This window comes from Drosophila kikkawai, chromosome X, assembly GCF_030179895.1.
Source record: "Drosophila kikkawai strain 14028-0561.14 chromosome X, DkikHiC1v2, whole genome shotgun sequence".
NCBI lineage: Eukaryota > Metazoa > Arthropoda > Insecta > Diptera > Drosophilidae > Drosophila > Drosophila kikkawai.
The window spans coordinates 4509547-4526077 of record NC_091733.1 but is presented as its reverse complement, the minus strand read 5'-3'; the positions used below and the strand labels follow the sequence as shown (position 1 = coordinate 4526077).

At 42.7% G+C, this 16531-nt stretch overlaps 1 protein-coding gene across 1 annotated transcript; it reads left to right on the top strand.

The window, feature by feature from the left end:
• Positions 1-5511: 5511 nt before the first annotated feature.
• LOC121502184 (uncharacterized) lies at positions 5512-13889 on the top strand. The gene is made up of 2 exons (XM_070288287.1): positions 5512-13333; positions 13600-13889. Exons 1-2 carry the CDS (start codon positions 8006-8008, stop codon positions 13759-13761), a joined length of 5490 nt encoding a protein of 1829 aa, XP_070144388.1. The 5' UTR covers positions 5512-8005; the 3' UTR covers positions 13762-13889.
• The last annotated feature ends 2642 nt before the right edge of the window (positions 13890-16531 follow it).

The following is a 16531-nucleotide window of genomic DNA, read 5'->3' as shown; positions in this document are numbered from 1 at the left end:
TCAATGAATATTTAAAATTAGTTCCATATAAGATTTAATTCTCAGAATTGTTTTTTCATAACAGAAATGTTGAAAATTTTGGGAGTTTCAACTTTGGCGTCGAATTCCAAAGACATGGGCAATGGTCCACGATTGGGACTATTTTTTAGTAGTGCCGTGATGTATTGAGAGTAGGTCCTACCGAAAATAATAAAGGTAAGTCCAATTTTATAGGCCACGTAATTCAAAATGTAGGCAAACATCGGTTTTTTGTATTCTTAGGTATACCGCGGAACCTGTAGGTGATGGAAAATAATTTTGTATGGGACTTTTACTCAGGAGCACCCAAATATTATGGAAAACTTGAAATGGTTCGTGGAAATTTCACAAAGTTTAATTTTGTGTTCCTGTGTAATCAAGTGGAGCAGTTCTATTTTGGGAGACAACAGAAGGAAGTAGGAACCTGGGAAGCTGGATCGGCGAACCCTCGAGGTGAGTGGTTAGGGACCAGGCAGGGCAGTTAGAAGAAGATAAAGAAAACATTTTTTTTTTTTTAATATAGAAGCCGACCAGGACCAGGTTACAAAGAAGGAACGCCAGGCCAAGATCCGGGCCTGGCGAAATTTTTTTTTGTACTGGAGCATACAATTTTTCTTCTTGGCAAATTATTTTGATGACCACAATTGGTCCCACCACCAGATCCTTTACGCTCTTTAGTTTGTTTTAGCGAGACTAATGAACAGCAATTGATTTTTATATATATAGATAACTGGCTAAGTCATCGTGCGATTTTGGCAGCCAATAATGTTGATGTTGACGAAATTAACTTTCAGACACCACAGTCAATCTTTTCTGTTGTTGATGAAAATGAAAGTGTAAATTTTCCAACTGAATTTTTAAATTCACTAGATATACTGGGAATGCCACCACATAATCTTCGATAACCCATAATCCCCCTCAACTATGCAACGGTACGCGTTTAGTCATCAAAAAGATCACCGGAAAATTACTTGAATCAACCATTTTAGCTGGGAAGTTTAAAGAAACAGTGGTCCTGTTGCCACGTATTCCAATGATACCGTCAGAATCTACCATACCCTTTAAAAAAGGCTACAGTTTCAATTCGTTTATCTTTTGCCGTGTCTATAAATAAGTCTCAAGGTGTGTTATATTTGTGTTAGCTAAAGACAAGTTATCCAAAAATATTGTGCACCGATTAGTGCTAAATCAAATAGAAATTTAAAGTACTTACAATTTAAAATAATAAATATTACTGTAAAAGATTTAAGACTATTTTCCTTATCTACCTTATTCATAAGTTTAAGAGTCACATGCTATTTACTATAACTTTGTAATATACTCATTTGTTAGCCACAGCAAGGCGTGGCCGGGTCTTCTAGTATAATATAAATTTAGATTTATATTAAATAAAAAGGTCTTCCGAACATAACATTTTTAAGACAGCTTAGTAGACAGCGATAATCCTTACATATTTAAGTTTAGTCAAAAAGAAAAAATTTATATTATATATAAAAAGATACATATTTACTCGCATTTTCTGTCAAAATTCAAATAAGTCAAGGCAACCTATAGAATGCGAGTAAATATGTATCTTTTTATATATAATATAAATTTAGATTTATATTAAATAAAAAGGTCTTCCGAACATAACATTTTTAAGACAGCTTAGGAGCCAGCGATAATCCTTGCATATTTAAGTTTAGTCAAAAAGAAAAAATTTATATTATATATAAAAAGATACATATTTACTCGCATTCTATAGGTTGCCTTGACTTATTTGAATTTTGACAGAAAATAGGAGTAGATAATAAAACCAAAAAAGCTGTTTTATTCATTTAATAAATCCAATAAACTGTCCTCATGAAAACGCTTTAAACCGAAATTAAAGAATACAATGAACAATAGATTCAATGAATATTTAAAATTAGTTCCATATAAGATTTAATTCTCAGAATTGTTTTTTCATAACAGAAATGTTGAAAATTTTGGGAGTTTCAACTTTGGCGTCGAATTCCAAAGACATGGGCAATGGTCCACGATTGGGACTATTTTTTAGTAGTGCCGTGATGTATTGAGAGTAGGTCCTACCGAAAATAATAAAGGTAAGTCCAATTTTATAGGCCACGTAATTCAAAATGTAGGCAAACATCGGTTTTTTGTATTCTTAGGTATACCGCGGAACCTGTAGGTGATGGAAAATAATTTTGTATGGGACTTTTACTCAGGAGCACCCAAATATTATGGAAAACTTGAAATGGTTCGTGGAAATTTCACAAAGTTTAATTTTGTGTTCCTGTGTAATCAAGTGGAGCAGTTCTATTTTGGGAGACAACAGAAGGAAGTAGGAACCTGGGAAGCTGGATCGGCGAACCCTCGAGGTGAGTGGTTAGGGACCAGGCAGGGCAGTTAGAAGAAGATAAAGAAAACATTTTTTTTTTTTTAATATAGAAGCCGACCAGGACCAGGTTACAAAGAAGGAACGCCAGGCCAAGATCCGGGCCTGGCGAAATTTTTTTTTGTACTGGAGCATACAATTTTTCTTCTTGGCAAATTATTTTGATGACCACATAATTTCGGAGTGAGGTGTATATCTTCGGTGTTTGGCCGCAAAATCGGTGATTTTTACAACTAAGTCTGTTGGACTTAACCACCAGCCATCCAAAGCCAGTTTGCCCAAAATTTTGTCCCGCGACTGTGGTTCATCATCTCGCCGGCCCAGTACCACCTACCTGAGGATCGACACGCCTACCAAGGGGCGGCAACGGGAGCCACCGAAGGCTTCAGCCATTTTTTTTTTAGTCTGTTTAGAATTAGTCGCCTTTTTGTTTTTTTTTTTATTTTGTATTATTTATAGTTTTTTTTTGTTTATTTATTTATTTATTTGTTTTGAGTATTTCCATTATTTATTTATTTATTACAACGATATTATTTATATATTTATTAATTATTTATTGATTTATCTATTAATATTTATTCTCGAACATTTATTTATATTTTTTATTCAATGTGTTAAATTTTTGGATGAGTTTGGCCTAGCTATTGTTTTTGTTATATTTGATTTGTGTATCCACTTCCCCTCGGATATTCTTTCCCCCCAGTTTTGAGCGCTCAGACAGGTAGGCAAAGGATTCTGATTTTTTTTGTGGGAACTTAAGATCCGATCACTCTTACGTGAATGAAAACGATACAAAAGGTAAGGTTAGGCGAACTCTAAATATAAATACATGTAATTTCCGTTTATTTAACCATTGTAATTAAAGTCAGGGAGAAATGAACAAGGAGTAGTTTTTTTAATGGGAAGGGAGAAGGGAGCGATGGCGTAAGTGGTGTGAGTATGACGATGATAGGGGCAGCTGCATACCTAATTTCTGCCAGCAGCCTGCAAAGGATGGGAGGGTAAGGCAGAGGAGCTCCAAAAGACATCCAGGAGTCTCCCAGATAACTGACCGTTTAAAATATGTATGTTTCGTTAGTTAATGTTTCGTCCAGTTCGAAGTTGTGCAAGTGTTAGTGTTGTGCAACGTCTCGTCTTAGTCGGGGCGGAATGTTTAAAAAAAATAAATAAATTTAATCTGTTACGTGTGTCAGTGGGCCGGGCCAAGAACCAAAGCCTGACAGAGAGCTAGCCGAGGCATGGCCCAAGCCGATGGCTGCACACGCAGGACCTTGTAGGGTCATAACAAATAATAAGCTTATTATATTATATTTTAATAAGTTTAATAAAATATTTTTTATTTCCAAGTTCCAAAAGTATTATAAATAATTATATTGCATCAAAAGTATGTGAGTATAAATAAAATTATCAAATAAATCATGCTACTAAAAACCTCTACTTAAATCTTAGAGTGGTTGGGTCTTTTTAATTTCCATTTTTGAATCCTTTTTAATGAGTGAACTAATTATATTGTTATGTTTCATAACAATAATTTACACCTCTTTCAAATACAAAGTAAATATAAGCAATAAAGCAAAAGTCCATTACTTTATGTTTATTTTGTTAGGATCAGTCACCACGACGACACGGTATTAAGACCATAAACGATAAATTTTATGATCATCACGAATACTTAACAACTTTGTTGGCAGGCGCCACCTTAGCCTTACAAACAAGCGCAGAGAGCCCAGATATTGGCCATAAAAATTACAATGTATGGCTCCCACTTATAGACAGGATCGCTCATATCGGAACCGAGGCCAAATCTATGACTGGCATCCTGCTCAATTAAGCGCCTGCTAAAACCTCGCAGGGCTTTTCATTAGTTTATCGAATTGAAGGCGTGAATTTTGAATTATTAATTTCTTCTGTAATTTCAGTTATTTTTAAAACCTTCTTTAAAGCGAGAATGAGTCTGTAATTGAAGATAAACATAGCAAGGCTAGTTCTTAATGGCATCGAAAAGTTAGCCGGAGATCGATCTTCTTCGTTGGAGTCATCCTGAGTGAGTTATATAACTTAACGGTATTGTGTATATTCTTTCGACAAAATGAATGGGTAAAGTGACCTCAATAAAATGCTTTCCTTAATTGAAATTAAAACCATGAATCTGTCGCAACAATTACGATTAACTAATTGAAATTAAATCTGTCTTTCTGAATTTCCTATAATCGACCTCGATGAACAATGAAGTTTAGTTTTGAAACATTCACGAACAAGTAAATAAAATTTAGCTTTATAACATTCTTTTTTTTTAACTTAATTACGATTGGATAAAGTAATTAAAAATATATAGCTCTACTAGATTTCTACAATTTAGTTTATGTCATTATGATTACCTCCTTAGATCAGCTCCACTTAAAGAAATGTCAACTAAAATTTTAAATAGAGGTTATATTGCCGCATTTATTATTCTTTAGCTATAGCTACACTTACATTACAATGTTCTTAGGTTACACTATCTATAAGAATACTAGAAAACACGATTAAAATTATAAATGCCTAAAACTAAAACTTTTTTTCTTCACTCTCCATCGATAAATGTCAACTACTCCACATATGCCGGAAAAAAAGTTGCAGGACAAACATCATCACTGGTTCCATTAACATCCCAACCAGTGATCATACAAAAATCCTAGGACCCACTATAAACAAACGTTACAGCTGCAATCATCACATTACCAACCTGAAAACATCCCTCTCCCGTCCCCTCAATATCATAAAACACCTCTCCTCAAGAAAATACAACTGTTGTGTTGCAGTTGTAAAAATTGTAAACTCCATTCTCATCTCAAAAATTAATTACTGCCTACCTATATATACGGGAAAGCTCCCACCACCATTTTAAACTGCCTCAAATCGACCCAAAACTCTTCTATAAGAGCAGCCCTCGGCGCGTTTAGAACAACTCCTATAAATAAGGTTATTTGAAGCTAAAATTAATACTCTAGAAAACAGATGTAAACTTTTAACAAGCAAGCTCGGAACAAAACTTATTCTCTCTCATAACTCCCCAATAGGCAAACTATCCAAATTCATAGCTGTTCAAGCTGAACAAGGGGCAATGTCGCCAGGGGAGCATCTCTGGTAACAAAAGGTACCTGTCGCCATGTTAGTTGTACTGCTCTCTTTTTTTTCACTACTCTGAAAATAAATTCGAAAGAGGACGGATCGTTTGTCCTCCTCATCAACATCATCCAAAACCTCTGCCTGCTTTTATTGGGAATTTTCTGGACTTGTACTTGCCACGGCCCCGACAGCTTCATTTTTGGTCCTTCGCCCGAGATATTCCAGCGCTTTTTTGCCAAGATAAGTACGGTGCCGAAATTCCCACCATATATGTATGTACATACTTGCATATACATATATGTAGATATATTGCTGCATCCAATTTATTTAAAACTCTACCAACTTGTGCAGTAGGATATATATGTATATGCATGTGTTTACATAGCTATATGCCCCTCTCCTATACATGTTTTAAATCAGCCAATATCCAGGAAGGCTGACATCCATTTTTCCGCACATAAAAAGCCATACATCCACACTGAGTTATTTGCATACGCATTTGTGTACATTGCCGATCTATGAACATACATATGTACATACGTATGTTCATTACCTTTGGGTCACAAATCGGCGGCATTTAAAACAAAAAAACACATCCCATCCACAATAAATATATGTACATTTTTTTATCCACCGCACAATAATAAAACAAGAAAAAAAAGGGATAAATAAAGTTATCTCCCTCCTCTGGCTGGCCGATCATACGTGCATACGTACATACATATACATATGCACATATCCATACAAATTGCTGGACCGGCAATTGCATACACATTTATGTACATGGCCGATCTATGAACCTATGTATGGACATATGTATGTTACCTTTGGGTCACAAATCTGCGGCATTTAAAGAGGAGAAAAAAGACATCCTATCCACAATAAATATATGTACATATGTATTTTCCATCCACTGCACATTAACAACAAAACAAAAGATAAATAAAGTTAACCCCCTCCTCCAGCTGGCCGATCATACGTGCACACATATATGCACATATCCATACAAATTGCTGGACCGGCAATTGAGCATCGGCAGCTAAAAGTGTCGCTGCATCCGAACACAAACAAAGTGAAACAAACAAAATTAAAAAAAATCTGCGATTTTAATAGTTCTTTATTTGTTTATTTTGCGTAAATACATATGTATGTAAGTACTGGCCGCCAAGGTTGCGACACTATTACCGGCTGAGTCTGTTAATGAGCCGTTCACACTTGGGTGCATTTTTTTTGTATTATTGGTTTTGAGTTTTAATTCGACTAATTTACAACCTAATTTTTTTTGAATCGTGTACACCGTTCCGATTATTTTTTGGTACGCATTATCCAGCGTCCAAGTATATCTAAAAAGGCGATAAGCATACATTTTCGATTAATCCTTTTGTCTGCACTTCCAACCCCACAGTATTTTTCGACAAACATTTATTTGTCTCCGAATAATTCATTCTACATATTTTTTTTTTCCTTGGTTCATACCCAAATCGATAAAACCCTTTTTCGACTTTTTTATTTTTTTTTAATTCCTGTGAAATCGATAGCATTCTTTTTCGATTAATTTTGGTTTTCGCGTTATCCAGCGCCCCCATATTAATTTGAGTTGAGTACATCCTTGTCAACGCGTCATCCAGCGTTCCCGTATTAAATTGAAATCGACAGCAGTTTTTTTTTTTGTCGACTGATTTCTTCTACGCGTTATCCAACGTACACACTTTCCCGAATCGATAACCATAATTTTTAAACGCTTCATCCAGCGCCCGGTATTTATTCCAAATCGATAACCATAATTTTAAACGCTTTATCCAGCGTCCTCGTATTGATTTGAAATTTCTAGCAACTTTTTTTCGATTAATTCAGTCAACGCGTTATCCAGCGTCCCCGTATCAATTGGAAATCGAGAGCATTTTTTCGATTAATTTGTTCTACGCGTTATTCAGCGCCCCCATATCTTTCAAACCGAGTACATCCGTGCCAACGCGTTATCCAGCGCCCCCATATCTTTGAACTGAGTTCATCCGTGCCAACGCGTCATCCAGCGTCCCCGTATTAATTGAATATCGATAGCATTTCTTTCGATTAATTTGTTCTACGCGTTATCCAGCGCCCCCATATCTTTCGAATCGAGTGCATACGTGCCAACGCGTTATCCAGCGTCCCTGTATTGATTTAAAATCGATAATCATAAATTTTGAACGCTTCATCCAGCGTCCCCGTACTAATTAAAATCGATAACATCCTTTTCGGGTATTATCTGTTTATTTACGCTTATCCAGCGTCCCTGCACTTATTCCAAATCGATAAATATAATTTTTTCGATTAACTCTGTTTTCCTGCGCTTATCCAGCGTCCCTGTTTTGATTTAAAATCGATAACATCCTTTTCGAGTATTATTTGTTTATTTACGCTTATCCAGCGTCCCTGCACTTATTCCAAATCGATAAATATAATTTTTTCGATTAACTCTGTTTTCCTGCGCTTATCCAGCGGCCCCAACAAGAGTTTAACATGGAAAACGGCGACGGTGAGGAACCAAAACCCCGTCTGACCGTTTCTACAGCGGAGGCGTCTTCCAGAGGCAGGGCAACGAGTGAATCCTCTGTGCCTTCCGAAAACGAAAATCCCTCTCGAAGCAAAAGCCCATTAGCAACCACCACTCCACGTAAATCTACGAGCACGTCGCTCGAAGTTCTACCGTCTGCACCATCCACAAGGGCCGCGAAATCAGTCGTGTCTTCCCAGGTCACTAGAGCAACTGAAAAAAGGGCTCAAGCTGAGGGAGACAAGGCTTTGGTGAAATTCACGACCATAACCGATAGGATGGGTCAGTTCGAAGCCAGATTCAACACCCCGACTGACCAAGGTCCGTCCATCCACACGAGTAGGGTTCGACTCGAGCAGATCAGGGCTCTCTGGGACAAGGTGGAAAGGGAGTACGAGACGTGCTCCGAAGTGCTGGCCAGTCAAAACTGCAAAGACACAATAACAGTCATGCAATCCAAGTATGACTACTGTTATACCGTTTACGAGCGGTGCGCAGCAAACCTCAATGAGATCATTGAAAATTCACGCGCGCCACAGTCTGTTCAGTCCTCCAATCTAATGCCGTCTCAGGGCGGATGTCGCCTACCTCCAGTTGAGTGCGAAGTTTTCAATGGTGACTATGTTCAATGGCCCACATTTCGGGACCTTTTCTCCGCCATCTATGTACGCAATCCTCGGCTTTCAGAAGTCGAAAAACTGTTCCATCTCAATGCAAAGACGAGCGGCGAGGCCAAATCCATTGTGGCCTTATCTCCGTTGACCAATGATGGTTTTGAGTCAGCGTGGAGAAACTTGCAGAATCGGTTCGAGAACAAGAGGCTGCTGGTCAATAGCCAATTAAAGATCTTGTTTAATTTGCCTTCTGTTGCCCAGGAATGCGGAAAATCCTTGAAGCATTTAGAGAGCACAATCCAAGGTTGTTTAACGGCCCTGCAATTAGCAAGAGTCGAGACCACGAATTGGGATTGCCTGCTTGTTTTCCTGTGCTCGTCCAAGTTGCCAAAACTAACTTTGGCTCTGTGGGAACAGTCCCTGCTAAATAAGTCAGAGATTCCACTTTGGGCTGAATTCCAGGCTTTCTTAAAAGATCGTCATCGAACGCTTGAGGCGATTGAGGAGTTCAAGCCAAACGCGAGCGTTCAATCCAGGGCACTGAGGGCTGAAAATAGCTCGCGGTCGATCCAGACCTTCGAAAACAGAGTTACGGTAAACCCGCAATCCTGCAAACTCTGCGCACAGGAGAACCATCCAGTCCGATTATGTCCTCTATTCTTACGCATGTCAGTCGCAGATCGAGAGAAACATGTAAAACAGCAGAAGCTGTGCTTAAACTGTTTCGCAAGAACGCATCTGCTCCGGGATTGCAACAGTACGCATAATTGCTACACCTGCAATGGACGTCACAATACTCTCCTGCATCGAAGTACCCCTCTGCCAGTCCATTCAGTGGTTATGCCTGACCAGCAGTCCCATCCATCCACAGCAACCCAGCAACAGATACAGTCCACTCCATCGACGAGTCAAGCGAATGTGCAAACGTTTCTTGCCGTTAACACGCAAGGGGTCCTACTGAGTACGGCATTGATAGAAGTTTGCCATTTGGGCATAAAATACTCAGCACGGGCACTCATTGACTCAGGTTCCGAGGCAACCTTCATCTCAGAACGGTTGTTCAACCTAATTAAGTTGCCATATGAGTCCATTCAAGCCCAAGTTTCGGGGGTCAACCTTTCCGTTGCCGCTCAGCCTCGTAAGAGGTGTCAACTCATCATAGGTTCTTCCGTCAAGCCCCATATCCAGATTGAAACTTGTGCATACGTGTTACCCCAGTTAGCTGGTAATCTCCCATCCTACACTCTACCAGAGGCCTCATTAAAGGATCTTCCACCGTTGCAACTAGCAGATCCAAATTTCTTCCGAAGCTCGCAGATTGACGTGCTTATTGGTGCCGATATCCTGCCATCGATCCTCCTAAGCGGCTCCCATTCCAATATTTGTGGAACACTCCTGGGTCAAGAGACCATATTCGGGTGGATTCTTTGCGGTCCGATTGCAGCGAGTCCCACAAGCAGAGTCTGCTCCTTTTCAGCCCGATTAGCAGTCAAGGAATCCAAACTAGACAGCATCCTCACAAAATTTTGGGAGGTGGAGGATGTTCCAGTGAAGCTGGTTAAGGAATCCACCTCGGTTTGCGAGGAGAACTTTATCCGATCCACCAAAAGAAGTGAGGATGGAAGATATGTTGTTTCGTTGCCCTTTAAAGAGCCGGACAATATTAAGCTTGGACATTCCAGACCCATCGCACTAGCTCAGTACCTCCGAAACGAAATGCGATTAAGTAAAGATCTTCCATTGAAGGAGCAGTACGACTCAGTCATTCGAGAGTACTTAGACTTAGGTCATATGCACCAAGTCTCCCCTGACGACTCTAGCAGTTTTTATCTGCCTCATCACGCTGTCTTCAAACCAGATAGCACCACGACGAAGGTTCGCGTCGTGTTCAACGCTTCCAATCCCTCATCAAACGGGAACAGCCTCAATGATATCCTTCATGCGGGGCCTGTACTACAGTCCGATCTGACTATTCAGATTCTAAAATGGCGTTTCTTTAAGTATGTTTTCAATGCGGACATCACAAAGATGTATCGGCAAATCCGGGTCAATCCTGATCACACGCGCTTTCAGAGAATCTTATTCCGCAACAAATACGGTGAGCTCTGTGACTATGAACTCGACACAGTCACCTTCGGCGTAAATTGTGCGCCCTTCCTGGCCATCAGAGTGCTTCAGCAGTTGGCTCAGGACATCCGAGGCCAATATCCTTTGGCCAGCGACATCATTTCGAACTTCATGTACGTGGACGATGTGCTCGCAGGGGCTCACACTCAGCAGTCGGCAGTTTTAGCCATTAAAGAGCTTCGGCTGGCTCTCGAGAGTGCCGGTTTTCCACTGCGCAAGTGGACCTCAAACGAAAGGAGACTCCTACAAGCGATTCCGAGGGAACATTTGGTCAGTGCAGACTTCCTTGAGCTGGAAGATGCCAGCACGGCGAAAACTCTTGGGATCCGTTGGCAAGCTACATCCGATAGTTTCTTTTTTGTTCCAATGGTGATCTCCCTGCAACCTGCCTACACCAAACGAGAGGTTTTGTCTCAAATAGCCAAACTGTTCGACCCGGCAGGGTGGTTATCGCCTTTCGTAATCCGAGCCAAGATTTTCATGCAGGAAATTTGGCTACGGGAGCTAGGCTGGGATCAGCCACTCCCCACCGACCTTGTGACCAAGTGGCAAGAGTTTTTGAAAGGGTATCCGACCCTGAGGGAAATTCGTATTCCGAGGTGGGTGCGTTTCCATCCTGCTGCCAAGGTGCAGTACCATGCGTTTTGCGATGCGTCACAGGACGCGTATGGGGCTGCTATTTTCGTCCGAGTCGAAACGGCTGACGGCTGTTGTGCCCATTTGCTGGCATCCAAGACCAGAGTCGCTCCCGTCAGGTCCATCTCCATACCCCGCCTGGAGTTGTGCGGAGCAGTGCTGCTCACTGAGCTAGCAGCATCAGTAATTTCCGAATTGCCTCCTAAAGCTTATGAGATTTTTTATTGGACAGACTCTACTATAGTTCTTGCATGGCTAGGCAAGCCAGCATGCACCTGGACGACATTCGTGGCCAACAGGGTCGCAAAGATCGAACAGCGCACCAACGAAAGCAAATGGGGCCATGTACGATCCGAAGACAATCCAGCTGATCTGGCAAGCCGAGGCGTCTCGCCCCAAGAGCTTAAGGACAGCACACTTTGGTGGCACGGGCCGGCTTGGCTGCCACTCAAGCAGGAGCAGTGGCCGAGTGAACCACTGGTTAATCCGGAAACCGAGATGGAGCAACGGCCTATCAAATGTCACAGTGCCACAGTGCCGCCAGCAGTGGATATCCTAGAGCGTTTTTCAACCTTCGACAGGGCGCTGCGGGTTCTAGCATACGTGATCCGTTTTGCGAAAAATTGCAAAAAGGAAGACATACCCCCATCGGCAGCACTCACTTCGGCAGAGTTGTCCGACGTGCAAGAGCGATTAATCGTGTTCACTCAAAAGAACGAGTTCCCCGTCGAATATAAGGCTTTAAGTAACAAGCAGCAAATTCCATCCTCAAGTACAATTTCTAACTTAAACCCCTTTCTTGACAGAAAGGGGGTCTTGAGAGCAAGCGGCCGTTTACAAGCATCTGACATGCTCAGTTATGATGAAAAACATCCTATCATCATCCCAGCGCGATGTAGGTTCGCGAAACTACAAGCCCTGTTTACCCATCGCATATCCTTGCATGGGGGGAATCAGTTAATGGTGAGACTGATTCGGTCTAAATTCTGGATTCCTAAGCTTCAGAGGTTGGTGAAACACACAATCCACTCGTGCCGAGTTTGTGTCATCCACAAGAAGAACCTGCAGAGGCAGTTGATGGGTGATTTACCCCGGGCGAGATCCTCTTTCTCCAGGCCATTCACTCATACAGGCATGGATTTCGCGGGGCCATTTGACATCAAGAGTTATGTCGGTCGAGGCTGCAAAGTCACAAAGGGGTACGTCTGCGTTTTTGTTTGCTTTAGTACCAGGGCCATCCATCTCGAAGCGACGTCCGACTTGACGACAGAGAAATTTTTAGCTGCCTTCTCTCGTTTTTCTGCTCGCCGTGGGTGTCCACAACATGTCTACTCTGACAACGGGAAAACGTTCGTCGGAGCCTCCACGTCCTTATCCAGAGACTTTATGGAATCAACCAGAACACTGATCCTCTCCAAACACAGCCTTCAGAACTTGGACTGGCATTTCAACCCTCCTGGCGCGCCTCACATGGGAGGGCTCTGGGAGGCGGGTGTGAAAAGTTTCAAGGCTCACTTCTACAAGTACACAGCAGCAGGGAAGTACACCTTCGAAGAACTGGCTACCCTCCTTGCGAAAATTGAGGCCTGTTTAAACTCCAGGCCTATTTCACCAATGTCCGAAGATCCCACTGACCTTGTGGCTCTTAGCCCCGGACATTTTCTAATTGGTGGACCACTTCTTGCGGTATCGGAGCCTCTGATTGAGGAAAATCCTATTTCCATCATCAATCGGTGGCGGAGGTTGAAGGCCCTGCATCAGCAGTTCTGTGTGCGTTGGAAGGAGGAATATCTGAAGGAGCTCCACAAAAGGAACAAATGGAAGTTCCCATCACGAGATCTCCAAGCGGGAGACATGGTTGTGATCAAGGAGGAGAGCTTGCCAGCCAACGAATGGCGGCTTGGGCGTATCCAGTTGGTATATCCGGGCGCCGACGGCAAGGTCAGAGTTGCAGACGTGCTTACAGCACGGGGCGTCATCCGACGGCCAGTGGCGAAAATGATTCGCCTCCCAATGGACGGCCCCATTGACCACAGTGACTCCTCAATAGAGTAATCCTTCCAATTGACATGTACTAGTCCTAAGTTGTGTCATCCAACGTCGTCGTTCCGTCCACGTGTCTTGTTCATCCTCATCCATAACATTTCATTATCATATTTATCCATCTCTCTCTTTTAATTTAGATCCGTGTATACAATGGCTCCAACGACCCACCAAAATCCTCGTCGCTCATCCGGGAGCAATGTATACAGATGTCGAGTCTGCAGGGGAGTCCACGCACTGAGGGTTTGCCGACGGTTTCTCCAACTGCCGGCTGTGAAGCGGCTCCGCGCGGTACTCATTAACAAGTACTGCGCAAACTGTCTGGCACACGAGCACTCCGGTCGGTCGTGCCGCAGTACAGCGAGGTGTCATATATGCCATGAGGCTCATCACACGCTGCTACACATCCACACTGGGCAGCCTCGCTCTTCGCGACCCCGACAAAGGCGCAACCCACCCTCGGATTCTCGGCCTCAGCGTCAGTCACAGCAGCGCCATAAGGCGCCTGTATCCGGATCTCGGCGGCCCGCCACGCCAATGGATATGTCTCCATCCCGCAGCCGGTCGTGCACGCCTATCCTGGCGCGCACAAGTGTTAGCATCCTCCCGACCGCGTCCGTGCTAATCGGATCCGACCAAAAGCGGTTTGATGTCCGAGCCCTGGTGGATCCGTGCTGTCCTGTGAGTCGCATCCACATCTCCCTGGTTAAAGCCCTTAATCTGGCCATCACGGGCATTGGCGACCAACGGGTGTGCACCACCGAGATGCGCTCCAAGGCCTCCAAGATGAGCAAGCAGCTTCTGATGCTGGTGGACGAGCAGATGCAGACACGAACGCCGGGGCAACCGCTGGACCCGAAGGTGCAGGACATGTTTCAGAATGCCACATTGGCGGATGACCGGTGGTTCCACCCATCGCTAGTGTCGGTTGTGCTGGGAGCGGACGTTTACGCTGACCTGATGCTGCCGGGTATCCTCCCGGGTCAGGACGGCTTGCCGATGGCACAAAATACGACGCTGGGATGGATCCTTTCCGGACGATGCTCCCTCTCGTAGATCGCAAGCATTCCTCTTGCGCGGGGGGGGAGAATGTTCAAGCTGAACAAGGGGCAATGTCGCCAGGGGAGCATCTCTGGTAACAAAAGGTACCTGTCGCCATGTTAGTTGTACTGCTCTCTTTTTTTTCACTACTCTGAAAATAAATTCGAAAGAGGACGGATCGTTTGTCCTCCTCATCAACATCATCCAAAACCTCTGCCTGCTTTTATTGGGAATTTTCTGGACTTGTACTTGCCACGGCCCCGACAGCTTCAATAGCCAAAACAAAAAGAAACTACAGATACCCCAGCACATTAGACAGAATCATCGACTCCTGCAAATCATTTTCCCTTCCATTCTCTCCCGCCAAATGCTACACGTCAAAAAAATACAATCCGGTAATAATTCTTAAAGCCACAAACACCTCCCTTTCCCTATTCAACAAAAACACTACTCCGCCTATAACCTACCAGCGACTGTTCCATTCTATTAAAAACTCCCTACACGACCACAAATTCATTTACACAGACGGCTCGAAAGCCAATGACACTGTGGGCTACAGTGTAACCAATAATACTGATATAATCAAATCTGGACTCTCCCTTATCTTTAGTGAATTGATTGCAATCCATGAAGCTGTAAAAATTTCTTCAGGATCACCTGACAAATATGCTATTCGCTCGGACTCCCTTTCCTCCATTAAATCCATATCAAACGTAAGTAACTACTCTTACTACCCTTATTACCAAACTCCTTCCCAAAATCAGACTAATTTGGATCCCCAGCCATATAGGTATTAAAGGCAACGAGAGAACGGACACAGCAGCAAAAGAAACACACAAATACCCTCTAATATTCACAGAGAGCCGGAAAGTGAAGTTGCCGAGTACGGATGCACCGCAAAGGCGCTCCTGCGTAATCCGCGTTGTGTCTGGACTGCGGCAGGCCCCTAACGAACCTGATTGCTGACCGGCCGAGTGAAGCAGTGGAGAACACTCACCTGCAGCGGCAAGCCTCGGATGTCCACGGATGACCAGATAATCCAAATTACAAAACCTGTGATTTGGCCGGCGGCGAGAGCGGAGAGAGTGGTGAGAGCATTTATTTATTTATTTATTTATTTATTGTGGCCGTATGTTATTTTAATTAGTTTCTTTTATTTATTCTTATATTATCGTATTAAATGTTGCTTATATTATTTTACAGTTTTCTTTCTTGTCTTTTTGTTCACGATCTACGTCTTCTCTTTTCATCTTCTCATCAAACAGTGATCTGTCACTCTCAGGCAGCGTGCCTTTCAACCCCCGAAATTCATAAGCAGCGCTCTCTGAGAGTCTCTCTCTCTCAGAGAGCGCTGCTTATGAATTTCGGGGGTTGAACCTTCTCTCTCAGAGAGCGTAGCCCAACCATAGTGTGACCAGATCATAATAATAGTGTGAACCTGCTACAACTCGGCCGTCCTGACTTTGAGATAGCCCTCTATCTCTGACTTAATGCTATAACTTAATTACAATATTAACATATTTACAATTCGTTTCAGTAATACAATTTGTTTTTCTTTACTTTACAATATTACAATTACACACTTTATCTCTATACCCTTGCAGGGTATTATAATTTCAGTAAGAAGTTTGCAACGCTGTAAAGGAGACGTTTCCGACCCTATAAAGTATATTGTAACGAATTTCGGCCGGACGTAGGAGGTGCCGGCCGAGATCACTACGGAAAGCCGAGCGGAACTTTTAATTAAAGGTGTGTCTGCCGAGAACTCAGCAGTGCCAATCGCCCCGTCGAAGCCTCACAATGACAACACACGTATAGGTGGTGTATTTCGTAACTTCATTTATTTTAGCCAAAAATCGGCGTGTTATTTTTCAGGAAGTCGGGCGAAGAACAAGAAGAGAATCAGAGAGACCAGGCATCCTGGCTGTCAGATTCTCGGGATTGCGCAGCTTAGCTCGTTTTGATTTCTGTGCCTTATTGCGCAGCTGCTCGCGTTGCCAACTGGCTTGAGGATCGAAAGCTCTATTTGGG